The sequence below is a fragment of the Rutidosis leptorrhynchoides genome, chromosome 6, assembly GCF_046630445.1.
Source record: "Rutidosis leptorrhynchoides isolate AG116_Rl617_1_P2 chromosome 6, CSIRO_AGI_Rlap_v1, whole genome shotgun sequence".
Lineage (NCBI taxonomy): Eukaryota > Viridiplantae > Streptophyta > Magnoliopsida > Asterales > Asteraceae > Rutidosis > Rutidosis leptorrhynchoides.
The window spans coordinates 353432792-353460159 of record NC_092338.1 but is presented as its reverse complement, the minus strand read 5'-3'; the positions used below and the strand labels follow the sequence as shown (position 1 = coordinate 353460159).

Here is a 27368-nt window from a genome sequence, read left to right as displayed (position 1 = left end):
AGTCACTAGCGTCACACATAAGTTCGAATGGTATTGACCAATTCGGCGATATGAGAATGGGTGATTGTGTGAGCTTTGCTTTAAGTAGGTTAAAGGCGGTAAGACACTCTTCCGTAAAGACAAATGGAGCGTCTTTCTCAAGAAGTTTGTTCATGGGGGTTGCAATTTTGGAAAAATCTTTAATGAACCGCCGGTAAAAACCGGCGTGCCCCAGAAAACTTCTTACGCCTTTTACATTTGACGGTGGTGGTAATTTGGCTATGACTTCCACTTTAGCTCTATCCACCTCCAGACCTGTACAAGAAATTTTATGACCCAATACAATGCCCTCTTTTACCATAAAATGGCATTTTTCCCAGTTTAGCACAAGATTTGATTCTTCACACCTAATCAACATACGCTCAAGATTATGAAGACATGAGTCAAAAGAATCACCGAAGACTGAAAAGTCATCCATGAATACTTCCATAAAGTCTTCAATCATATCATGAAAAATAGCTACCATACACCTTTAAAAGGTAGCAGGAGCATTGCATAAGCCAAAGGGCATACGTCGATAGGAGAAAGTACCATAAGGACATGTAAAGGTCATTTTCTCTTGGTCCTCGGGTGCTATAGGGATTTGGAAATATCCCGAGAAACCGTCAAGAAAACAATAAAAGTTCTTTCCTGCCAACCTTTCCAACATTTGATCAATGTAAGGAAGAGGAAAATGGTCTTTTCGGGTAGCATCATTTAATTTTCTATAATCAATACATACCCTCCAACCCGTGATAGTCCTGGTAGAAATTAATTGGTCGTCTTCATTTGTGACAACGGTCATGCCACCCTTTTTGGGCACGCATTGGACCGGACTCACCCAAGGGCTATCCGAAATTGGATAAATGAGACCTGCATCTAAGAGTTTGACAATCTTCTTTTTAACAACTTCTTGCATATTAGGGTTGAGTCGCCTTTGTCTTTGTGCACATGGCTTATAGTTATCTTCCATTAATATCTTATGCGTACAATAAGAGGGACTTATACCCTTGATGTCATGAATTTTCCATACTAGAGCCGTTTTATGGGCTTTTAACATGTAAACAAGTTTAGACTTCTCACTTACAGAGAGTTCGGATGAAATGATAACCAGGAGAGTAGAACCTTCTTGTAGGTAAGCATATTCCAAGTGTTTTGAAAGTGGCTTGAGTTCTAAAACAGGAGGTTCTTCAATCGATGTTTTACATCGGTACTCATTTCCTAAATCCAACTTTCTGTATTCTTCATCATTTGGCTCATAACCATTAGCCATCAAGGTGGTCAACATCTCCACTTCTTCCACCATATTCTCTTCATCACCTTCCACAAAAATGCATTCTCCCGTACCTTGCAATTCTGGAAATTCCTGCAACAACTCCGAATATGTGTCTACGGTTTGCAAATAATAACATTGATCATCAGTAGACTCGGGGTATTGTAGGGCATGGTCAACGGAAAAGGTAACCTTCATATCCTCAATACTAAGGGTCAATTTCTGCCCATGAACATCTATCATAGCTCTAGCGGTATTGAGGAAAGGTCGACCTAATATAAGAGGCACACGTGTGTCCTCCTCCATGTCCAAAATTACAAAGTCAGCCGGAAATACTAGGGTACCTACTTTTACCAACATATTCTCTAAAATTCCACGAGGGAATTTAACAGAGCGGTCCGCTAGTTGAATTGCCATTCAGGTTGGTTTTAGTACCCCGGGGTTTAGCTTAACATATAATGAATAAGGCATTAAATTTATGCTAGCCCCTAAATCCGCTAATGCTTTAATGCATTCCAAATCTCCCAGGAGACATGGTATGGTAAAACTTCCAGGATCTGCTAATTTCTTTGGTATTTTGTTCATCAAAATTGCTGAACAATTAGCATTCATGGTGACGGATGAAAGTTCCTCCATTTTCTTCCGATTAGTAAGTAAGTCTTTTAAGAACTTAGCATACTTGGGCATACCTGAGATTACATCAATGAAAGGCATATTTATGTTAATTTGTTTAAACATATCTAGGAATTTTGACCTTTCGGCCTCTAGCCTTTCTTGTTGTTGTTTTCTTGGGTATGGGAGCGGTGGTTGATATGGTTTCACTACGGATTTTTCCCGTTCTTCCTTTTCAACCACTTTTTCCGGCTCCTTAACCGGTTCATCATTTCGATTCAACGGAACACTAAAATCAGAATTTTTGGGCATTTTTGGAGCATCGTATGCTAAACCACTCCGTGTGGTGATAACATTGGCGTGCTCATTTCGAGGGTTCTTATTTGTATCGCCCGATAAGCTACCTGGTTTTCTCTCACTAAGTAAATTAGCTAAACCACTCATTTGCTTCTCCAAATTCTGAATTGAGGCTTGTTGATTTCGAAACTGGTGTTCGTTTTTCTCGTTGGTTTGGTTTATATTTGTGGCAAGCTGAGTTTGTGATGCAATCAACTTTTCCAACATACTCTTCAAATTTGACTTTTTTTCTTCCTGTTGGGGTTTTTGATAAAAACCCGGAGTTTGTTGTTGGAACCCACTACTTGACCCTTGTTGGTAATTGGAATTTTGACCTTGAGGGTTGTAGGGGTTGTTAAAGTTCCGGTTAAATTGGGCTCTTCCTTGAAATTGATTGTTATTTCTTTGGCTTATGAAAGCCACTTCTTCTTTTTGAGCCATTGTTAAACCGACATCACAATCTTTTCCTAAATGAAGACCCCCACAGTATTCACAACCTATTTCATACTATGAATTTCCTTGGTGATTTTATCCATGGTTCGAGCAACACCGTCTATTTTAACACTTAGGGAACTAAGGACATCATAGGCGCCGGCGCTTTGGACTTGAGCATTACGAGTAATTGGGCATTATTGATGCCATTCATGAGAATAATCGGCTAGCTTCTCGATTATTTCATAAGCCTCTTGCTCGGTTTTGTCCATAAGAGAACCACCGGCCGCTTGGTCAATTGAAATTCTGGTTGCTACATCACAACCTTTGTAAAAGATTTGGACCTTTTGAAAGGTATCCAAACCATGGTTTGGACAACCTCTTAGTATTTTGGAAAATTGATTCCATGCTTCGTACAGGGTTTCCATCGGCTTTTGACAGAATTGGGTAATTTCGTGTTGGAGTCTCGCGAACTTGGATGCTGGAAAATATTTCTTAAGAAATTTTTCCAACATACCATCCCACGTTTCTATTGTAGCCTCGGCCAATGAATCTAACCAACTTCATGCTTCCCCTTGGAATGTCCAAGGGAAAAGTCTTAATAATATGGCCTGGTCAGTTTCTGGTTTAAGTTTAAAAAGAAGACATATCTCTTGAAAGAGACGAATATGTTCGTTTGTATCTTCATTCGGACCACCACCAAATTGACACCTGTTATTAATCATTTGAAGAATAGGTCCTTTTATTTCAAAAGTTACCTCACCAGTAGGTGGAGTAATAGCACTACCTTGTCCGGTCCGGGTTGCTTTCATCTTTGCTGCCATTGATTGTCGTGGTACCAACGGTCTTTCTCCTTCCATTTCAAAATTTGGGGGTTGAACGGGATTACCAAAGTCTGAATATCGAGGCTTGGTCGTACTTGATTCTGAATCAAAGGTTTCTTGCTTTGATGAAGATTCAAAAATTTCAAGTACTTCTTTTGGAATCCTACCAAGCTTTCTATCAGGTTCTGTAAACGGTGTAAGTAATGGAGATTCTGAACTTCGGGTATGTAGCATATGCGACCTATAAACTGTCAATCACACAACTAACAAAAACTATTAAACATACCGATTCTATAAGTTTAAAAATCAAAGACTATTAATAATTTAAAATAATTAAGAAACTACCTAATCACAAATCAGTTAATAATTCTATTTTGACACAAAACTGTCCCCGGCAGCGGCGCCAAAAACTTGATGTGTCGTAAAGTGGTATATGTGTAGTGACCCGAACTTTTCCATGTTTATATATATTAATTGAGATTGATATTTACATGATTAAATGTTTCCAACATATTAAGCAATCAAACTTGTTAAGACTTGATTAATTGAAATATGTTTCATATAGACAATTGACCACCCAAGTTGACCGGTGATTCACGAATGTTAAAACTTGTAAAAACTATATGATGACATATATATGGATATATATATAGTTAACATGATACTATGATAAGTAAACATATCATTAAGTATATTAACAATGAACTACATATGTAAAAACAAGACTACTAACTTAATGATTTCGAAACGAGACATATATGTAACGATTATCGTTGTAACGACATTTAACTGTATATATATCATACTAAGATATATTATATATCATAATATCATGATAATATAACAATTTAACATCTCATTTGTTATAATAAACAATGGGTTAACAACATTTAACAAGATCGTTAACCTAAAGGTTTCAAAACAACGTTTACATGTAACAACTAACGATGACTTAACGACTCAGTTAAAATGTATATACATGTAGTGTTTTAATATGTATTCATACACTTTTGAAAGACTTCAAGACACTTATCAAAATACTTCTACTTAACAAAAATGCTTACAATTACATCCTCGTTCAGTTTCATCTATAATTCTACTCGTATGCACCCGTATTCGTACTCGTACAATACACAGCTTTTAGATGTATGTACTATTGGTATATACACTCCAATGATCAGCTCTTAGCAGCCCATGTGAGTCACCTAACACATGTGGGAACTATCATTTGGCAACTAGCATGAAATATCTCATAAAATTACAAAAATATGAGTAATCATTCATGACTTATTTACATGAAAATAAAATTACATATCCTTTATATCTAATCCATACACCAACGACCAAAAACACCTACAAACACTTTCATTCTTCAATTTTCTTCATCTAATTGATCTCTCTCAAGTTCTATCTTCAAGTTCTAAGTGTTCTTCATAAATTCCAAAAGTTCTAGTTTCATAAAATCAAGAATACTTCCAAGATTGCAAGTTTACTTCCAAGTTTTCTAAATCCATTCCAAGTAATCATCCAAGATCAAGAAACCTTTGTTACTTACAGTAGGTTATATTTCTAATACAAGGTAATAATCATATTCAAAATTTAATTCAATTTCTATAACTATAACAATCTTATTTCGAGTGGAAATCTTACTTGAAATTATTTTCGTGTCATGATTCTGCTTCAAGAACTTTCAAGCCATCCAAGGATCCTTTGAAGCTAGATCTATTTTTCTCATTTCCAGTAGGTTTATCCAAGGAAATTGAGGTAGTAATGATGTTCATAACATCATTCGATTCATACATATAAAGCTATCTTATTCGAAGGTTTAAACTTGTAATCACTAGAACATAGTTTAGTTAATTCTAAACTTGTTCGCAAATAAAAGTTAATCCTTCTAACTTGACTTTTAAAATCAACTAAACACATGTTCTATATCTATATGATATGCTAACTTAATGATTTAAAACCTGAAAACACGAAAAACACCGTAAAATCGGATTTACGCCGTCGTAGTAACACCGCGGGCTGTTTTGGGTTAGTTAATTAAAAACTATGATAAACTTTGATTTAAAAGTTGTTATTCTGGGAAAATGATTTTTATTATGAACATGAAAGTATATCCAAAAATTATGGTTAAACTCAAAGTGGAAGTATGTTTTCTAAAATGGTCATCTAGACGTCGTTCTTTCGACTGAAATGACTACCTTTACAAAAACGACTTGTAACTTATTTTTCCGACTATAAACCTATACTTTTTCTGTTTAGATTCATAAAATAGAGTTCAATATGAAACCATAGCAATTTGATTCACTTAAAACGGATTTAAAATGAAGAAGTTATGGGTAAAACAAGATTGGATAATTTTTCTCATTTTAGCTACGTGAAAATTGGTAACAAATCTATTCCAACCATAACTTAATCAACTTGTATTGTATATTATGTAATCTTGAGATACCATAGACACGTATACAATGTTTCGACCTATCATGTCAACACATCTATATATATTTCGGAACAACCATAGACACTCTATATGTGAATGTTGGAGTTAGCTATACAGGGTTGAGGTTGATTCCAAAATATATATAGTTTGAGTTGTGATCAATATTGAGATACGTAAACACTGGGTCGTGGATTGATTCAAGATAATATTTATCGATTTATTTCTGTACATCTAACTGTGGACAACTAGTTGTAGGTTACTAACGAGGACAGCTGACTTAATAAACTTAAAACATCAAAATATATTAAAAGTGTTGTAAATATATTTTGAACATACTTTGATATATATGTATATATTGTTATAGGTTCGTGAATCAACCAGTGGCCAAGTCTTACTTCCCGACGAAGTAAAAATCTGTGAAAGTGAGTTATAGTCCCACTTTTAAAATCTAATATTTTTGGGATGAGAATACATGCAGGTTTTATAAATGATTTACAAAATAGACACAAGTACGTGAAACTACATTCTATGGTTGAATTATCGAAATCGAATATGCCCTTTTTTATTAAGTCTGGTAATCTAAGAATTAGGGAACATACACCCTAATTGACGCGAATCCTAAAGATAGATCTATTGGGCCTAACAAACCCCATCCAAAGTACCGGATGCTTTAGTACTTCGAAATTTATATCATATCCGAAGGGTGTCCCGGAATGATGGGGATATTCTTATATATGCATCTTGTTAATGTCGGTTACCAGGTGTTCAACATATGAATGATTTTTATCTCTATGTATGGGATGTGTATTGAAATATGAAATCTTGTGGTCTATTATTATGATTTGATATATATAGGTTAAACCTATAACTCACCAACATTTTTGTTGACGTTTTAAGCATGTTTATTCTCAGGTGATTATTAAGAGCTTCCGCTGTCGCATACTTAAATAAGGACGAGATTTGGAGTCCATGCTTGTATGATATTGTGTAAAAACTGCATTCAAGAAACTTATTTTGTTGTAACATATTTGTATTGTAAACCATTATGTAATGGTCGTGTGTAAACAGGATATTTTAGATTATCATTATTTGATAATCTACGTAAAGCTTTTTAAACCTTTATTGATGAAATAAAGGTTATGGTTTGTTTTAAAATGAATGCAGTCTTTGAAAAACGTCTCATATAGAGGTCAAAACCTCGCAACGAAATCAATTAATATGGAACGTTTTTAATCAATAAGAACGGGACATTTCAATATGAATTGTCGTATAAAATAATATGGAAAAATACCGATTAAAGATTGCTACACACTAACGGGCAGTGTACCCGATCGTGTAGTAGTATAGTAACTGGTTTAGTTCCGTGTATCATTCCAAGGACAGTTGTATTAGTCAAACTAGAATTATAAACTATATTATGATTAACTAAGTAAATGAAATTTAAAGGCACAAGATTTATGTTTTGTGGCTTATTTAACGATTAGCTAAATCAGAGAAGAGTAAAAGTAAAAACAATATTTTTGGTCTTTTAAGTTTATAAGTGCAAGGAAAGCAATTAAGGTAGTTTTGATATCAAAGAGATGAAATATGCTCATCTAGACTTTTTACCCTCGATGTGAATGTTTATTTAGGATTAAGATCGGATCGATTGGTTATGCACGAGAACTAATTGATCGGTTTACCAAGAGTAGTCTTGAATAAACACTCAAACGGGATTACACGACGCAAGTGATGTTCTTGTCATCTAAGACCTCCTATTTGTAATCAACTAATTCAACTAGTCTAAAGACTTGAAGAATGATCAAGTCAATGGTGTGTTGATCATGATCCACTCCTATGTCAACTAATGGTTTAGCTTAGTTCATTCCCTTGGTCTGGTTAAATGTTCAATTCACCCAACCCAAGTAATCAATTAAGTGTGGTAATAAGGTCCCTATAAATGTCACTAGATAAGGCAAATTACTAACACCTATTAGTTTTATGGAATTGAGTAGTGAAAATATGCATGACAGATTCTAGGGAATTGATCGTTCACCTAGACAACTACACATATCAATTAAGCTATATGAGAGTATCTACAAGAGTCGTTCTTACATTCCTATATAGATTAACCGTTTGAACGCAACTTATCCCTTTTGGTAAAAGACGGGCAAACACTTGTCACTAGGTGTAAATCAATATACTAAATCAGCAAGATGGTGTTTCTTAGTTGAACAAGTATACTAACTAGTTGAATCGAAAAGATTAAACTTAACAAGAATGGTTCTTGTATTCAAACATCAAACTATCGTGCATGGTAACTATCAATCAAAAATAAACATTCAACATCTCGGTTATTTATCTAGATGAACATAAAAGGAACTAGCCAACAATCATGCTAGAAAACTTAAACATAACAGTAACAAAGATAGAATTCATTGTAAATACAAGATTGACCTTTTTAGAGTAATCTTGGATGAAGCCCTTGAATGATCCTTGAATCTTCAATGATTTTAGTGTTTAGATGCACTTTGATAAGCTCAAGAACTGTTTTGAATGATATGTTTTCGTCTCTGAACAGAAAGAAAACTGGCACACTTGGAATGAAGCTGGAAAGAGGTTTAAAAAGGCTGAAAAGTAGCTGGAAAGCACTGTGCGCGGCGCGCACATAAGGGGTGCGCGGAGCGCACTACTCACCTACCACACTTTTACTTTCCAGTTCACGATCGCACTTCAATTTGGACGTTTCAGGTACTTGTGCGCGGCGAAGTGCGCGGCGCTCTCTGTTGTGCGCGGCGCGCTCTGTTGAACTTGCGTGGGGCGCTCTCTGGTTTCCATTTTAATCAAATGTTCTGATCAAAGTTTTGAGTGCGCGGTGGTGTGCGCGGATAGTGCGCGGCGCGCACTGTAGCTTTCATTTTTCTGTTTCTTCGTTTCTTGTTCTGGTTTTGATCTTTGAGTTATTTCATTCATTATCTTCAACATTTCTTCAAGTATTCAATGATTCTATGCTTAATTACAATACAACGGAATAATAATGGAAATATTACAAATTCGTATGAAATAACCGACGATAGGACTTGATATTGTGACTAATGATATGTCTATTTGAGTAATATCAACAAGTCGGTGACATCACGCGAGTGAGACTCGATGTTATTGGTCGTCTGCAAGTCGGTAGTGCCATAGCGGGGAACGGTTTGTTATATTTATGCATTGTTGTGATTTTAGTATATTATTGTGACGGTTTATATACTAACGTTGTTGCTAGTCGTATGTTTGGTGTTGCTAGCTCGTTTATGCATTTTGTTTGCATGGTATTGTAAGTGGATGCGTGTAGGTAAATTACATATGTATATGTATAAGTATTGCATTAACTAAGCATTAGTTTACCCTCTCGTTGTTTACATTTTTAGGTACGGAAGCGAATTTGGCAAGGGTATGCTCGGAATTTAGATGATTTTCCCCTTTTGATGCTTATTTGGATTACTTTTGGATTCGACCTAGGATTTGGGTAGTTTATCCCCAACATCATGCTCGTGGTCTTGTTGGAACTTAAACTCTTGTGTTCGAACTTGTATTTTGTACTTAATGGGCAATTTGGGCATATGTGGGCCCGGGTTCGTAAAACTTATTTTATTAATGGAACGTGTTAGTTTTACTTATATGATTGTGTTGTGAAAAGCGTTTTGTCTATTTACGTTGGGAAGTGGTCGAACATTTTCGTATTTGGAGACTTTTTGGACAGCGGGCTGCCAGACCCATTCTGCGCGCCGCGCATGGGAATGGCGCGCCGCGCCACTAGCTGCATAAAGAATTTTTTTTTTTTTTTTATTATTTCAATTTTCCGCGTGGTCGTTTGTAATTTGGGTTGGGTTGTTACAAAGGGGTACGCGCGAGATATTGCAACATGGGTTTTATGAGTGGGATAGGGCTAAGGAAATTATGGGTTATAGCTATAGAGGTGATGGGTATGGTTCATGAGTATGCTCGTAAGGTCAAATTTAGTGTTTGTCATCTCCGCTGCGTCTACGTACTTTTCCTGCAACATTGAATCTCAATATTGATACGTGAGTACTTGTAAATTAATTTTTACTTATTGATAGTGTATCCCTGACTAGTGCTCGAGAATATAGGATTATGTATGCTTGTACTTTTGTTATTGCCCTTAGACAGGTTAGGTTGAATCTTGAATTAGTTACACCTGCGGTTGAGATAAGGTATAAGATATGCATGTCCTTGGAAAGCTAGCGAAAAATTAAGAACTTTTCCTTTAGATATCGAATGGTTTCGATGAACGGATTAGAAGTTATAATCAATTGAATTTTCAATATTTTTATTAAAAATGATTATTATTATCGTCGTTATTATCGTTGTTCTAGTTTTTATCAAATTATTATTATTATTGTTATTATTATTATTATTATCAATAAACTGTATGATCATTAAAAATTGTTATTTTTATTATTACTATCGTTAAAGTTATAATTAGTATTATTATTATTATTATTATTATTATTATTATTATTATTATTATTATTATTATTATTATTATTATCATTAAAATAGTTATTTGTAATATCATTATCATAATATTAGTTATTATTAGTATTATTATAATTAAAATAGTAGTAGTAACACTTAATTATTATAATTACTATTATTATCATTAACATGAACGTGACATAAAAGGCGATTAAAAACTATTAAACGAAATGATTAGGAAATAATAAGTAAGAGTATCATGATGAAATTAAGATATTATAAGATATTGATTTAGATAAAAGTATCGTTCTTATTATTTTATCATTACTATTATTATTAAAAGTATCGTTAGTATTAAAACTATCATTTTAACAAAAATTATCATCTTAATAGAAATGTCATTGTTATTATAAAATATCATTATTATTATCATTTTAAATAGAATTATTATTTTAAAGATAATATTAAAAAGCATCGTAAATATTAAAGTTATCATAATTAGAATTATCGTTTATTCATAATATCACTTTTAGTAAATATAAATATTGATATTATTATTATTAATAGAATAATAAAAATTATTATTTCAAAATAATACAAGTTTTGCTTATTATTATTATCAATGTTATTTTATCAAATAAATATGTAATACAAAGATATTTTATTACGTGTAATACAATTACGTTAATACTACCTATCATATTATATTAAATGAACTTTATAAATTTTATTACTTAAGATATATAAAAGTATATTTTTATTATATAAATTTTAATAATAAATGATTTATATTATTTACTCTATTAAAATCTTTTAAAAATATTAAAAAAAAAATAAAACGACGATATTCAAGTTATATGTTAATCATGTATGGATTTTGAAAATCATTTTAAGTCAAATTGACTTTTGTTGACTTTTGCATATTAGTCTCGAGCATTAGGATTGTGGTACACTATGACCTGACCTAAATTGCTATACAAATATTGACCAACATATAAATATATATACTTAATTTAGGTTCGTGAATCCGAGGCCAACCTTGCATTTGTTCAATGATGTTATATGTATTTTTACTACGAAATACAGTATGGTGAGTTTCATTATTCCCTTTTTAAATGCTTTTGCAATATATATTTTTGGGACTGAGAATACATGCGCTTTTATAAATGTTTTACGAAATAGACACAAGTAATCGAAACTACATTATATGGTTGAATGATCGAAGCCGAATATGCCCCTTTTTGCTTGGTAACCTAAGAATTAGTAAACCGATCTACTAATTGACGCGAATCCTAAAGATAGATCTATTGGGCCTAACGAACCCCATCCAAAGTACCGGATGCTTTAGTACTTTGATGTTGTTTTATCATGTCCGAAGGATTTCCCAGAATGATAGGGGATATTCTTATATGCATCTTGTTAATGTCGGTTACCAGGTGTTCAATCCATATGAATGATTTTTGTCTCTATGCATGGGACGTATATTTATGAGAACTGGAAATGAAATTCTTGTGGTCTATTAAAACAATGGAAATAAATGATTATGATAAACTAATGAACTCACCAACCTTTTGGTTGACACTTTAAAGCATGTTTATTCTTAGATGTTAAAGAAATCTTTCGCTGTGTATTTGCTCATTTTAGAGATATTACTTGGAGTCATTCATGGCATATTTCGAAAGACGTTGCATTCGAGTTATTGAGTTCATCAAGATTATTATTAAGTCAATTATAGTTGGGATAGTGGATTTTATGAAAGGGTATGCTTGTCTGTCAATTTTCGATGTAAAGAAAGTTTATCTTTTAAAAACGAATGCAATGTTTGTAAAATGTATATATAGAGGTCAAATATCTCGCGATGTAATCAACTATTGTGAATCGTTTATAATGTATATGAACGGGTCCTTTCATAGAATCTATTAAAGCAAAGCCAAGAGGTGATAGTGGATCTGTTTGAAGACATCCGAAATTGTCTGTTTCGGTATTCATTCTTTTAAACGGTTGCAACGCTCATTTGTTTACGAATAAGGTCCCCTTCTTTTATTCAAGATAGCTTTTAAGTATAAAAAAAAATCATATGTGTGTGCAAATAAACAACATAATAGAAGATTATTTTATTATTAACATTCACTTTATTTTTTACGTTTGACAACCTCTGTTCAAATTACAGGGGAGTACTAACAAATACTAGTATATAGATACTTTTTTAGATTTGTATGATTAATTAGTATTTATTTTTAGTCAATAAATCATCTTGTTTGTAATGACTTAATTTTGTATAATGATTTGATTATGTACAATGATCATGTTTTCTCTTTAGCAAACGTATCTTAGTTTATAGATATATAAATTTTAGTAATAACTATACATATACCAAAAGCTACACGTACTTCCGCCGTTTTATCTCTAATTCCTTTGTCGTCAGATTAAAAGCTACCCGCACTTCCGTCGTTTTACCTCTGATTCCTTTGTCATCAGACTTTTTTAATTAAATAACAATTGGAGTATTTGAGAAGAATTAAAAAATGAATGCAAAACTTTTTTTTTTTTTTTTTTTTTTTTTTTTTTTTTTTTTTTTTTTTAGTCATTTAGGGATTTTTCATTAGTAATGAATTGTGGAGACATTGGAAAAAATATTCGCTAAATGTTACTCAGGTTTTTTCTCTGAATGGCTCGAGCATCAGATCACAACTCCACCAGCAAGATCTCTACCACCTTCTTCCTTACAAACTTCCCACATCACTTCTTCTCGACGGAGATTCGCGATCTTTGTTCTAAATACGGTACGGTTTCTGACGTTTACATAGCTAGAAAATTATCCAAAGGAGGCAAACGATTTGCATTTGTTCGATTTTTGAACGTGCGTTCTACAAAGACCTTGGAATCTGAGTTAGCCTCTATTTGGGTTGGTAATTTTCACATCTATGCTTCCATTGCCAGATTTGTTAAGAATAGTAAACCTAATTCCAATGGGTCCAATTTCCGTTCAAATGTTCATAAAGTTAATAACCCTAATTCCAATTTGGGATCTTTCTATGGGAACCCTATGCAGGGGAATTCATACGCTTCTGTTGTTGCTGGGTTTAAATCAGCCCCCTATGCCAAAACCCCAATTAAATTGATTACAATTGAAGAGGATGAACTTTTATACCTCGAAAATTCGGATCTTATTTTATTGGGTCGTGCTAAGAACCCTGCTCAGATTCCTTTCCTTAATAGGATTTGGTTCGATGAAGGTTTTACTTCGATTTCTGTACACTACTTAAGTGGTGCTTGGATGTGGATCGATTTTCCCAACATAGAAACACGCAACAATTTCAAAAATAATCTAGCTATTCAAAATACCTTGGTAGACATCCTACCATATTCTGACACTTTCACTGTCAAAGAACGAGCAATCTGGATCGAAATCTCGGGTCTCCCATCTAGGGCATGGACCTCTGATGCTTTCAAAAAGGTCGCATTTCGTTTTGGAAGGGTGCTATTTCAAGACACAGAGGTAGATGATAAGAAAGGTAATGGTAAGGTATGCATCCTCACCACTAATATGGATCTCATTCATGAAAAAACTCTTGTTACTGTGATGAAGAAAGAATACTCGGTTCTAGTAAAGGAAGTGTCCGATTGGTGTCCTGTAATCCTTAAGGTTTTGACCGTGCCTACAGAGAACATGTCGGATGATGAAAAGTCTCTTCCCGGAAAGGATTCTGAATACTCAAGCAACGACGAACTTGAAGAAGGCGAATATGTTCAAGACTCGTATTTTAACCCTCACATTCCCAACATGGACCAGGATCCACCCATTATTACTGAAGAAGGCGAGAACAAAGAGAATCATAAGTACGTTGAATCTCCTACAAATAATGGTTCTGAAGAATCTCCTCGTGATGATTCACCTGTCACAAACTTTAAAGTTGATACTGTCGAAGAAGCGGAAAATAATGATGTTGCTCATGATAAAGATAACATTCAGGTAGAAAATGAATGTAGCACAAAAACTGTAAGCACTAAACCTTTTCATCAACAGTCATACGATGGCAACCGATCTGAGTCCTTTTCCAAGCCTCCTGGTTTCATTGACCTTCGCCACTTCTCTCCAAAGTTTTCGGCAGGTAAGCCTGCTACTTCTGAAGAATCGATTGGATGTGCTAATACACCGGTCAAGGTTCATAACAATGACTCTTTTCTTGAGCAACTTGACAAGTATATTGTAGTTGGTAACTCCCTTGGTTATGACATGCTTGGATGTCAAGAAGACTTGAAGAAAATTATTTCTAGTATGGGTGCATTTAACACTCATAAATGAATTGTCTATCTATAAACATTGCAGGAGGGGCGAATATGGAAACAAAACAAAACTGGATAAAGAATCTTTGTGTAGAGTATAGTATTATTGTTTTGGGCATTCAAGAAACCAAGCTTTCTCATCTTGATCTTTTTGTTGTTAAATCCTTCTGGGGAAATTCTTCTTTTGATGTAGCATGTGCTAATGCCAGAGGTTGTTCAGGCGGTCTTCTGACTATTTGGGACCCATCTTCCTTTTGTAAAAAACGCACTCTTGCCTCTGATAACTTATTAATTGTTGAAGGCATTCGTAAAGGATCTAACACGCCTTGTTATCTTATCAACGTTTATGCTCCTCAATCGAGGCAAAACAAACGTCGGATATGGTCTTATTTGTCTGTTTTCTTGAATAATAACTCGGGTGACTTTATTATTTTCGGTGATTTTAATGCGGTTAGATCTTCTTCAGAAAGGCAAGGTTCTGCCTTTTGCCCTTATTCTACTGCTGATTTCAATGAATTTATTGCTTCTTCTAATCTAGTGGACATTCCGCTTGGGGGTAGAGCCTTTACCAGGATCAGTAAGTCGTGTGATAGCAAAGCAAAGCTTGATAGGTTTTTGGTTTCTCCTGGGATACTTGATGCCGTACCCGATTTAAGTGGTCAAGTTCTTTCTAATCTGTGGTCTGACCATTGTCCTATCATTCTTCTCAATAAGGTTGTCGACTATGGTCCCGTTCCCTTCAAGCTTTTTTCTTCCTGGTTCCTTGCGGAGGGGTTTGAAGATGTTGTGAAAGAGGCGTGGCTTGACCCCAATATTACATCCCTCTCAATTGGGAAAAATCCGTTTGTTATTTTTAAAGACAAGCTCAAATTTACTAAACTTAAGTTAAAGGAATGGTCGAAAAATCTTAATCGTTCATACAGAGATGATCGGGCTAAACTCCTTAAAGAGATTGGAACGATTGATGATGAGCTTGATAATGGTAGATGCAATATAACTCTTTCAACGAGGCGTTTAGAAGCAGTTAAGCAACTTGCTAATTTAGACAAAATTGAATACATGAATATTGCTCAAAAGAATCGAAAGATGTGGTCCCTCTTTGGTGATGAGAATTCAAAATTTTTTCACTCTTCATTGAAACGCAAACGGAAGAAGCTTGCTGTCTCAGGTATTAACCATAATGGCATTTGGGTCACAGAACCCAAGTTGGTTAAAAAAGCTTTTCTTGAGTCTTTTGAAGAAAAATTTCAGAGGCGTAAAACTATTAAGATTGCAAGGCCTAGTCGCTATCTTTGTAAGCTTTCTCCGGATCAGTGTGCTTCCCTTGATCATATTTTTTCTACAGCTGAAATTAAATGTGCCATTTGGGCATGTGGGGATGATAAATCCCCGGGCCCAGATGGTTTCTCATTTCGATTTGTGAAACATTTCTGGGACCTGATCCACCCGGATATTTTGGCTTTTGTCCATAACTTCCACGCTTCGGGTTACATTCCTAGAGGATGTAATTCCTCGTTCTTCTCTTTGGTACCGAAAAAAGACAGCCCTATTTTAGTTTCGGACTTCAGGCCCATTAGCTTGTTAGGGATCCAATATAAGATTCTTGCAAAAATTTTAGCTTCCAGGCTGGCTCCTGTTATTGAATCTATTATCAGCCCGGATCAGTCTGCTTATATTAAAGGGCGTCAGATTCTTGATGGTCCCTTAATTATTAATGAGGTCATTGATTGGTGCAAACGTAAAAATAAAAAAGCCATGCTTTTAAAGGTTGATTTTGAGAAAGCCTTCGACTCGATCAGTTGGGACTATATTTTCTCTATGCTCTCTTTCCTTGGCTTCGGCCATAGGTGGATTCTTTGGATCAAAGGCTGCCTGACCTCCTCATTTGCATCAATTCTTGTCAACGGGAGTCCCTCGGTCGAATTTAAAATTGGGCGGGGTCTTAGACAAGGAGACCCTTTGTCCCCGTTTCTTTTCATTATTGGTATGGAAGGTTTACATGCGGCTATTCAGGATGCAGTGGAGTCCAGTTTATATGTGGGTCTCAAAGTGGGCCCGATTAATAGAAGCTTCTCTTTTTCCCACTCTTTCTTTGCCGACGATGCTCTCTTTGTGGGTGAATGGAGCGATTCTAATGTTAATAACCTTATTATTTTACTTGGTTGTTTCTATGCTGTTTCAGGTCTTCGAATCAATCTTCAAAAATCGAATCTCATAGGAATCGGAATCCCTAATGATGAAGTCAGCCGTCTCTCTTCCTCTTTTGGATGTAATCAGGCGTTTCTTCCCTTCTCTTACTTAGGGATAACTGTAGGTGCGAATATGCATCGTTTTAGTAGCTGGAATCCTATTATCAATAAAGTGGAGAAAAGACTTGCTTCTTGGAAAGTTAAATTGTTGTCTTTCGGTGGCCGTCTCACCTTGATCAAATCTGTGTTGGGTTCTCTTGGAACATACTTTTTCTCGATTTTCAAAGCGCCAAAAAAGGTTATTAACCACCTTGAATCGATCCGGAAGAATTTCTTTTGGGGTGGCTCGCAAAATGATAAGAAGATTCATTGGATTAAATGGGTGGACATCCTTAAACCTAAAGAGAATGGAGGTCTCGGGGTTATTAGCCTTGATTCTCTTAATAAAGCCTTGTTATACAAATGGAGGTGGAGGTATTTAACAAATAAAAATTGTTCTTGGGTCAAAGTCGTTCGGGCTATTCATGGTCTTCAATCTGATGGTTTACATCCTATCATTAAGCACTCTTCTAGTAGTTGGGCCAATATCAACAAATGCCATATTTCTTTACACGACAATCATCGCTCTCTCGACTCCGTTTTTACTATTAATATTGGAAATGGGATGTCTACTCGGTTCTGGCATGACAGGTGGTTAAATGGTTCAATTCTTCGTGAAAAATTCCCGAGACTTTATGCTTTAGAAACTGAAAAAAGTTGTGTGGTTGCGGATCGTCGTTTCGATATTTCTTGGAATTGGAAGTGGCGTAGAACGCCGAGAGGAGGGGCTGAAGAAGAACAACTCACCCTTATGCTTGCTTCACTCACGCAGGTAGCTTTAACCGATAGTCAAGATCATTGGATTTGCCCAGGTTCCCCGCTTTCTACTTACTCTGTCAAATTTGTTCGTAATATCTTTGCTTTGAATTCAAATGGGTTGAGAAAAACTTATTGGAGCAAGGTTATTCCTCCTAAAGTTAACATCTTGTGTTGGCGGCTTTCGCTAAATCGTCTCCCGGATAAGCTTAATATGTTTGTGCGTGGAGTTGATATCGGGGATCTTCAATGCCCATCTTGTAACGCTGCTGTGGAGGATTCGAACCATATATTCTTTTGTTGTGATATTGCATCTCAAGTTTGGTCGTATGTGGCGAATTGGGTAGATAGTCCGTTTCCTAAATGGAAGGATTACCAAGAGTTTTGGAATTGGTTAGATAATTCCTTTCCCAACAAAGGAAATCGACTTGTTATAGAGGCTATATGTTTTACGGTGTTTTGGACGTTATGGCGATATCGGAACGGAGTCGTCTTCAATGACATGAAACTCAAGAGATGCAGCATCTTGGACACCATCGTGTTTTTCTCTTTTGATTGGTTATCTTGTAGAATTAAAAATTGTAGAGTTAATTGGAATGTTTGGCTCCAAAACCCTATGAACTCATTGTAACCTTTTTCTAGCTCCTTGCTAGTTTTTTTTATTTATTTTGCCGTTCTAAAAAAAAAAAAGTCATTTAGGAGTTTAACCAAAGAGCATTTAATTATTATTTTTTTATATATACTAGAACTAGAATACGGATAGTTCATACATATGGTACCCTGCAGATAAAAATTCAGGTAAAAACAATTATATATTCATTTATTACAAATAAAAAACCATGTAAACGGCTATCAAATGGGGATGTAGCTCAAATGGTAGAGCGCTCGCTTTGCATGCGAGAGGCACGGGGTTCGATCCCCCGCATCTCCAATATTTTTAAAATTACAGACGTCACTAATACTATGGTTGATCCTTAGAGAACAATCACAAGGTACCTAGACTGTTTTTCTATACTAGATTTTCTTATATTACCTTAAAACAAAGTTAATCATACCCATATAACAATCTTAATTCTTACTATAGTAAATATGGACAAGGGTACCCAATAAGATTTCAACACCTCATCGCCTTTACTACAGTATAACAGTAATCAGGGGTATTTTAGTCATTTTACACCCGCAAAAAAAAACCTGATAAATAAGATGATACAACGAAGATGACAACTTAGTAAATTGAAAAAAAAAAATTAAAAAAAACAACAAACTTCTATGAATAATCTCCGCCATCAACCACGGCGACTTCCGGCAACAACCAACCTCGGTAACTGCCACCACCGCCCAGATCGGAAGAAAAATATGCTATCAACATCATCAACAACCGCTGTGAAAAAGAGGTAAAACTAAAAAAAAAGTGATTAAAACACACAAATGTTATATAAACACAGATCTAGAAAAAGAAAACGAATCAGTTAGTTAATGATAAAAAAACTCAGATCTGAAAGGATGGTGGTTTGGTGATTGATGAAACATAAACAACACATACCTTAAGAAACGAGTTTTCTCAAGATGGTGGCAATGGAGGTGAAACGACGGCGTGTGGTTGATGGAGAAGAAAAGGTGCGGCGGCGTATCGTCGACTGAGTATATGGATTTTGAGTGTGTGTGTTTTATTGTGGTTGTAGAGGTTGAATTTGGTGTGGAAGTTTGGATTTTAGAGAAGATAGATAAAGAAGATGAAAGATGAAAGATGAAAAAAAAAAAAAAAAAAAAAAAAAAAAAAAAAAAGAAGATGAAAATATCTGAGTTTTTTCCCTGTGGGTAGTTCTTTTTATAAACTTAGAAAAGAGAGTGCTTATTTGTAAATATAGTTCCATACGTATGCTTGTCTATCTTTTTTTTCTTTTTCTTTTTCTAATTCTATTTTATAATCATATCTTTCAAGCTCTTTGACTATTTAAAGTAAGCAAATTGATACCATTATGCAAAGCATCGTAAATGGCTAATGTCGTAAACGGTTTACATCGTTCAAATTAAATTTTTTTTAAAGGCAAGTGAGTAACTTTTATATTATACTCTGTATATTTACTTTGCAAGGGGTTATGTACACGTGATTAACATGGATCATATATCCCTTGATTTTACTTTTCTTTTTCTATTAGTCATCACAAACCAAAGCGGAATTCATAACCACTTTCATAATTATTATGGTGAAATTAAAAAAAAAAAAAAAAGTAATGTAAAATTGATCATATAGTGGTAGCGGGTCCTGGATGTTATGGAATATAATTGAGCCCATGTCAACTTGTACTCACTGTATCCTTAGAAAAGGGTCTCGGCTCGCAACGAATTTATTTGTTTACCTTCACAACGGATTTAAAAAAGGGCAAAAAACGGTTAACGATTAAACAATGGTCAAAAACCTTAAAAACAGTCTACGCTTCGTGTTTTCATTTCACGTTTACGTTTCACAAGATGTTTGCCGACACAATAATTCAAGAAGAAAAATGGATCTCGACTCAAGATGTTTGCCATGTATCTTTAAGTTTTGATGTTAATTAATTTGAAGTTATTATAAATGCAGAGAAAATAAAGAATTATTTAATTAAGTAAAATAAGATAAAAATGAAAATTAAATAAGATGTATTAAAGATAAATGAAATTTATTAAGAAGAATATAAAGTTAGAGAAGAGAGAGAAATTATAGAAAAAAATCAAAAAGGGTATATAATGGGAATAAGATATGTAAATATGCATATACTTTTCCAACTAAATAAAAATCATCATATATAGGTATTTAGATCAAAATATCTTGGTTGAGTATAAAATTTTACAGAGTAAAATATTTACGGAGTATATTTGGAGGATATATGTTTTTGGAGAATAGATATACTCCGTATATTTTAGTTATTTCCCTTATTTATTTTTATGTAATAACTGTTGTCCATCTTAATAATCGTTTGTGTAATTAGCATATCAGCCACTAAAAAAGAACTATCAATTTACTTTACAACATATTGATCTATATGTGTCTTTCTCTGAAATTTCAAGTTACAAACATTCCTTTAGTACATTAACCGAAGATAATTATTATTGTCAAACTCCTCGCAGTTCATTTTTTAGTTAATCTCATATACCTCATTCAACTACAAGGTTTTCGACCCGACGACCCGTCAATAGGCTATTTTAAATAAAAGTTTTGGTCTTCGTCGAATCTGACACACTTTTGATCTTTTTATTCAACAACCCATACCATAATTACATGTCATAGCTTTAGATTTCTTGGAGAGCTTTTAATGAAACAAACAAAGAAAAGACTAATCACTAAATGTTACTTCCATCCCATCTTTTACACAACATTAGGCAATATTTTGAAATCCAATGTAATAGACTTCATAAGAATATGCAGCTAACTTTCTGCCAACGTGATGTAACAAAATATGTAGGAAACATACGTAAAAATATATGTATAATAATCTTGTACTTAACTATGTAATCTACCAAACGTATTACCGAATTACTTACAAAAAAGGTTTACGAAATCCGCCGCAACGCGCGGACCACGTATTTAGTTAACTATATATAATTCAACCTTTAAAAACGACACAAGTCCATAGCTTATTCTTTAAACTTTTTATATATAGTGAACATTCAGTATTAAATTTATATTTAAGGATGACATCAGATGGATGATGTGCGTAGCCTAGCCCATTGGACCGAACCGAATCGTTAATTAACACTTTATGAGATTTTGACTTAAACAAACTTTTAACATACTCTTTGCCATACACTTCACCTATTCAAATCATTCTTAGTTATTTTCATAATAAATCTTTTCTAACAATGACCATCTATTGTTTCAAAGTCTTGTTTGCATAAACCTCATCTACTAACAATAGTCAACCCATAAACACCTACAGATTGCCACAATTAAACCAAAACCCTAAACTAATTACAAAGTGAGAGATTAGGGTTCTTACTACACGATGAAATGGAATGACGGAGACGATAATTTGCTGAAGAGAGCCTCCTTTTTGTCAGAAACAAATCAATTTGAATTGTACTTTCACGATGACTTCAATTCTCCTTGCTTCAACCATGATTATATATATATATATATATATATATATATATATATATATATATATATATATATATATATATATATATCTCTTTCTCTAAGGAGAGTCTCTACCCAAGACTCGAAATAAGTCTCCAGAACTTCAATTGATGTTAAAAATCGTTTTAATACAAATAACCCAAATACCCCTCCACTATTTGCAAAATTACAAAACTTCACTTGCTGACCAACTTGATGCGCGGCGCGCACTTGGGCTGGAAATGGGATGTTACAGCACGGTTAGAGAAGAAGAAACTCATTCGAACGGAGGCATAGCTCCTACGATCTAACATTGCAGGTTGAAAACAACAGGGAACAAAACTGTTACAAAAAGCCAAATATACAACAGTCGTGCATAAAATCATGGTCTGATAACACTTGTAACAACTCTCTACTACTTTACATTCATCTGCAAAATTAATATACAATAATATATGAAGTTGTAGCTGTTTTAATACAAGCACCAAACTAATTCCCCCCTAAAGTAAATGATCAATCTACTGCCATATTACAAAATAGAACTCCATATTTAGCAAAAATGCGATTTTTAAAAAAAGTCTTATTTTTTTCTTCTCACATTCTTGCAAAATGTAGTATACTATCTGCATTTACACTAGAATTATAGTATGTTATGCTTAGATTGAAAAAAACTTCATATAATATTAATATATCATGTCATATTATATCATATCAGATAGCATATAGTTTCTTGAAATCATCGTTCTCTGAATCCGAGTGTACAGAAACGGACCCCGAGAGTGATTTACTACTTCTCGCGGACTGACGAACACTCCTCAAATTATTAGCCTCGATTCGATGCATAATCACCCAATAACACATTGTCCCGAGTGTAGAAGCTAATGTAACCGACCCTATAACCGTCACACCAACCGCCAACCACCTCTCATTTCCCACAACAACAAACGAAAGCGCAAGAAACGCAACCGAAACAAAAACACAAGCTAACCACATTAACTTATTAATAACCGCCATCACTTGTTTCTTTGCCCGCCGTTCAACAACCACAATCGAAGTTTGAACCACCACAACCGCTAGCGATATAAACAACGCAAGCGAGTCGAATATCAAGAAAACTATGAACTCGGTGTTCGAAGCTATGTTTCCTTCACCTAACGTAAAATTCTTCGGGATTTGGGTCCGGTCATCAACGTATTGACCGGGCAGTTGATATATGGCTGCAAATGTAACTGTCGCTATCAAAACGGCAACAACTGTAGTGGAATTGATTGCGTTGTTGAGGCTTTCGTGGTGCATTTTGTTTATGCGTTTGCCGATTCCTTTGACCCGTTTATGAGTTTTGAGTGTGTGTTCGAGTTGGTCATGAACTTCGTGTTTTATGTCACTTACGGTTTGTTTGAGTTCTCGAGCGGTGGAGGTTAATGGTGGTGGTTTCGTTATTGACTTTGCGTTGACTACTTCGTTTTCTCGTAAGATCGTTGCAATCTCGGTCCGCATTGACTTTTCGGCTGTATCGAGTGCGGTTTCACCAGATTTGTTAATGGCTTGTTTGTTGATTATTTCCTTATGACTTAGCAATGCCAAAACAATCTGCAAACCAAGAAAAGCATGAAATTATGCAATATTCATGACTTTTTAATAATTTTAACCAAAGTCAAAATCCTGATTTGTAAAATCAAAATTTGTATAAGATGCTTCATGTTTTGACAAAATTAAAAGTACTACGGTAACTTCATATCATAAATTACAAATTACCATGACATCTTGCTGATATAAATGCAAAGCTAGAAAATAAACTTTAGATCTAACTGGTATTTCGACCTTGATAGTCAAAGTCAACTTGTTTATAATGGACTATTTTACAATCTTTTAGCATCTCTATGTAAATCAATAACCATGAAATCAAGCAATGTTCACGAGGTTTTGTCAAAAGTGGATGTCAAATAGTTCTGTTTTAAGATGAATTAAGTAATTTGAACCCAAAAGTCAAAGTCAACTATCTAGAAGCTCAAGTATGTTAATCTTTAAGAGACAACTGTAAGGTAAGTTATGTTTAATGTAATAAAATACATAGCATAATCTACAAATTGGCAAATTCTGGTACTAAAACTTGTAAATGACCTCAATAGTCAAAGTCAAACATTGTAGAAATGCAAGTCAGTTTGATAATTTAAGTACCTCTTTTCGACCTTTTCGTGTAGCTATATGAAGTGCAGTGTTCTCCTTTTTATCAACCATATTCAACAACCCATTATCTGCAGCTATAAGCTCGCTAACGATGTCAACTCTTTGTCCTTTAGCAGCCATATGAAGTGCGGTTTGACCTTTTTTATCAGCTCTAGTAGCAATTTCTGGTACTTTATCCAAAAGTTCTTTCATCACATCCAAATGACCCTTTCGTGCGCACGAATGTAAAGCCGTTTTAAGGTTGCTTTTTGCTATGGTGGCCATTGTACTATTTTTCTCTAAAAGAAACTTTACCACCTCAATATGGCCTTGTTCAGAAGCCGTGTGTAACGCAGTAGTGTTTGTTTGATCAAATGTCATTGAAAGCTCAGATTGTGCTTCCATAAGAACCTTCAATACCTCTAAAAACAAATATTTAAATCAAGAACTGGGAACATTAATCATTTTTTAAGCTTGTGACACGTCAATAATACAATCAAAAATCAGTTGTGACTGTTTGACGAAAAGGTTTTTTATCACTAAGAACTTTTATTCATCTGATTTTGACTTTAATTTTGATTAATCAAGTCATAATGCTCTTAAAGCACACATCCAAACCCCCCTTAAGGACTGATGAAGGATAATCGATACTAGATAATCAATATGTTATCCGAAACTACAATTTTTCAAGAAATATGAGCCTTTGACCTTTACAGTTTGACTTTCAGGTCAAACTTATTAATTTCAGATTTCAGCTTGCTATTTTCATCTTGTTACAAATCATATGATTCTATATATCTATATCTAGTTTGAACAATTCAATGTAAATACTACGTTATAACCTCATGTCATTTTTTCGAATCAAATTTAGTTCATTTGACCTCAATAATCAACGACCAAAAAAGATATAAAAGCTTAGATTAAAATTCATACCAAGATCTCCTTGTTTGGCAGCAATATGGAACGCATCAAAACCGTTCTTCGCCTTAATACCAGCCGCCTCAAGATCATAATATTTCATCATTTCTTTCACTAAATCAACACTACCATATTCAGCAGCAACATAAAGAACCGTTTCACCCGATTGATTAGTTTTCGACAACAACTCCTTCAACTTTTGTTCCTCTGTGCTTCTTAAAATCTCTAAAGCTGCATACATATCCCCTGCCCTAATTGCAATATGCAATGATGTATCATCTCTTTTTTCCATTGTTCTAGTTCTACTTAAGCTCTGATGATGGTTTCCATCCACAGGAGATTCCATCTTATCGAATTATAATCGAAAATCGTATTTATCCTGATAAAGATTCAATTTTTATGAGTCTTTATACATACCCATATCAATCAAAGACAATCTTATCGAACTAAGAAATAAAGAAAATTAAACTGATAAAGATTCAATTTTTAGGAGTCTTGAAACATACCCATATCAATCAAGAGCAATCTATCATACATCCTTTGCACAAAAAGACTATATGAACATAAATTTTAGTTTGGTTTTAAAGTTTTTAGATCAATGAATAGCAAGCAACTCTGTTACAATCTCTTATTTCAGTAGAAGTCAAAATTACCTAACTTGGATAATGAAACAGAGTATTTAGCAACGTATGTACAAAAAAGGTGATTTATAACCTACCTGGGTATTGAAAAAAGATGGTGTCTGATGACTGGATAATTTATTCCATGTGGGTTAATTGAACAAGCAATATATAAAATATTAGGGATTCTGTATGAGAATTGAGCAGAAAGAATAATAATAGTATGATATGATGATGAATTATTGGGTTGAAAATGGATGAAGTAAGTAAGTAAAATTGAAGTGTGATTAATTTTTCAAAGGATGAGAAGAAAAAGTGGTCTCATATAAAATAGACATTATTAATAAGCAATCATAAATCATACGTATCTTTTTTGTGGTGGTAGTGGTCTTTTGCAAAATTATATGCTTTTTTCTTGATATTACTTTGACCCTTGGTGAAACATGTTAGAATGTTATTTGACAACAATATTTTTTGCTTTATTTTTTTTTGAAAGGCAATATATATATTCATTCAATCACATAATAAGAGGATTACAAAAAGTTCGCAAAGATGCAACATAAGATACCGAGCTAGAATCTAATGCTACATCTAAACAAATCGCAAATAAATTACATTATGACCGATATTGGATTATGTAACCAATCATGTCACTCAATATTTTTAGATTTGCACCGCTTCGCGACTCAATCGTAGCTCTTGACCTGAATTTCGTTTAGTGCCATCGGAGGAGACCAAGACGAGTTTTGAACACCTTTTGATTTCTATTCTTCCAAATTAAATATCCGGTTGTCCATTGTACCGCTTGCCAAATTTTCGCACCCAAAATTGAAGCTTGTGTATGGAATTTCCCATCAAATGCATCATCGAAACCACCAAGTGAAGTCAAGTTACCCCACCAATTGTAGACCTTTTCCCAAACAACTTTTGCATGAACACATGAAAATAATGTATGCTCAACCGACTCCAAGGTGTCATCGCAAAGAGGACAACGAATGGAATTGAGGTCAACACCCCGCTTGTCAAGTTCGACAAGCACGGGCAACCTCTTCCGCTTTGCCCTCCAAACGAAGACCCCCACTTTTTTTGGGATCAAATTGTTTTTTTGAGTTGATACATTATTTGCACTAGGAGGAAAGAAATGAGACATGATAATGTATGTTAACTTTTGAGTTGAGAAAGTACCACTTGAGCTTAACTTCCATGACCATGTATCATTTTTTCCCAGATGTAATTTAACGTTCGCAATGACCTGCTCCAAATTCAGCAATTCAGTCCGAGTTCTTCCGCCTGGATCACGAAGCCAGCACCATCTTGGAACCCAATTCTGTCCATCCCATTGTATACGATCTGCTACAGTAGATAAAGGATCCACATCTAGCCTTGTGAGCCTCTTGAACAACATCTTGAACGCTTTATCATTGAACCATTCGTCATCCCAAAATTTAGTAGCCTTTCCATCACCAATCACTTTTGTGAAAGAAGAAGAGAAGTCGACACCTAGCTTGTCAATATCGAGACCTGTTTTGACAATATTGCTCCAAGTAGAGTTAGAGCATGAAAAAGAAATATCCCCACCTGAAAGGACCCGTCCTAATCCACCTGGACGAAGTCATCAACATTTGGTCCCATTGCGATGATCGGCTCCAAGTAATGTCCTTATATTGAGCAAATGCACAGCGGAAGACTTAATTCGTACCTGAGAATAAACATGCTTTAAAGTGTCAACCAAAAGGTTGGTGAGTTCATAGGTTTATCATAACAATCATTTCAATATGTTAATAGACCACAAGATTTCATAATCATAAACATAATACACTCGCAAGTGTATGTAA

At 34.4% G+C, this 27368-nt stretch overlaps 1 protein-coding gene and 1 non-coding gene across 3 annotated transcripts; one reads left to right on the top strand and one right to left on the bottom strand.

Moving 5' to 3' along the window:
• The first annotated feature begins 18591 nt into the window (after positions 1 to 18591).
• Positions 18592 to 18664, top strand: TRNAA-UGC (transfer RNA alanine (anticodon UGC)). Its single transcript has one exon. It is a non-coding gene; the product is annotated as a tRNA-Ala (tRNA).
• A 3826-nt stretch (positions 18665 to 22490) lies between these two features.
• Positions 22491 to 25820, bottom strand: LOC139851559 (ankyrin repeat-containing protein At5g02620-like). 2 transcript variants are annotated; one of them, XM_071840640.1, is made up of 4 exons: positions 25632 to 25820; positions 24929 to 25292; positions 24008 to 24417; positions 22491 to 23419 (listed from the first exon to the last, which is right to left on the bottom strand). In XM_071840640.1, exons 2-4 carry the CDS (start codon positions 25257 to 25259, stop codon positions 22541 to 22543), a joined length of 1620 nt encoding a protein of 539 aa, XP_071696741.1. In that variant the 5' UTR covers positions 25260 to 25292; positions 25632 to 25820; the 3' UTR covers positions 22491 to 22540. The 2 variants fall into 2 exon arrangements, with proteins under 2 accessions (XP_071696741.1, XP_071696742.1); XM_071840641.1 differs by lacking the exon at positions 25632 to 25820 and adding an exon at positions 25420 to 25558.
• Between the last annotated feature and the right edge of the window lie 1548 nt (positions 25821 to 27368).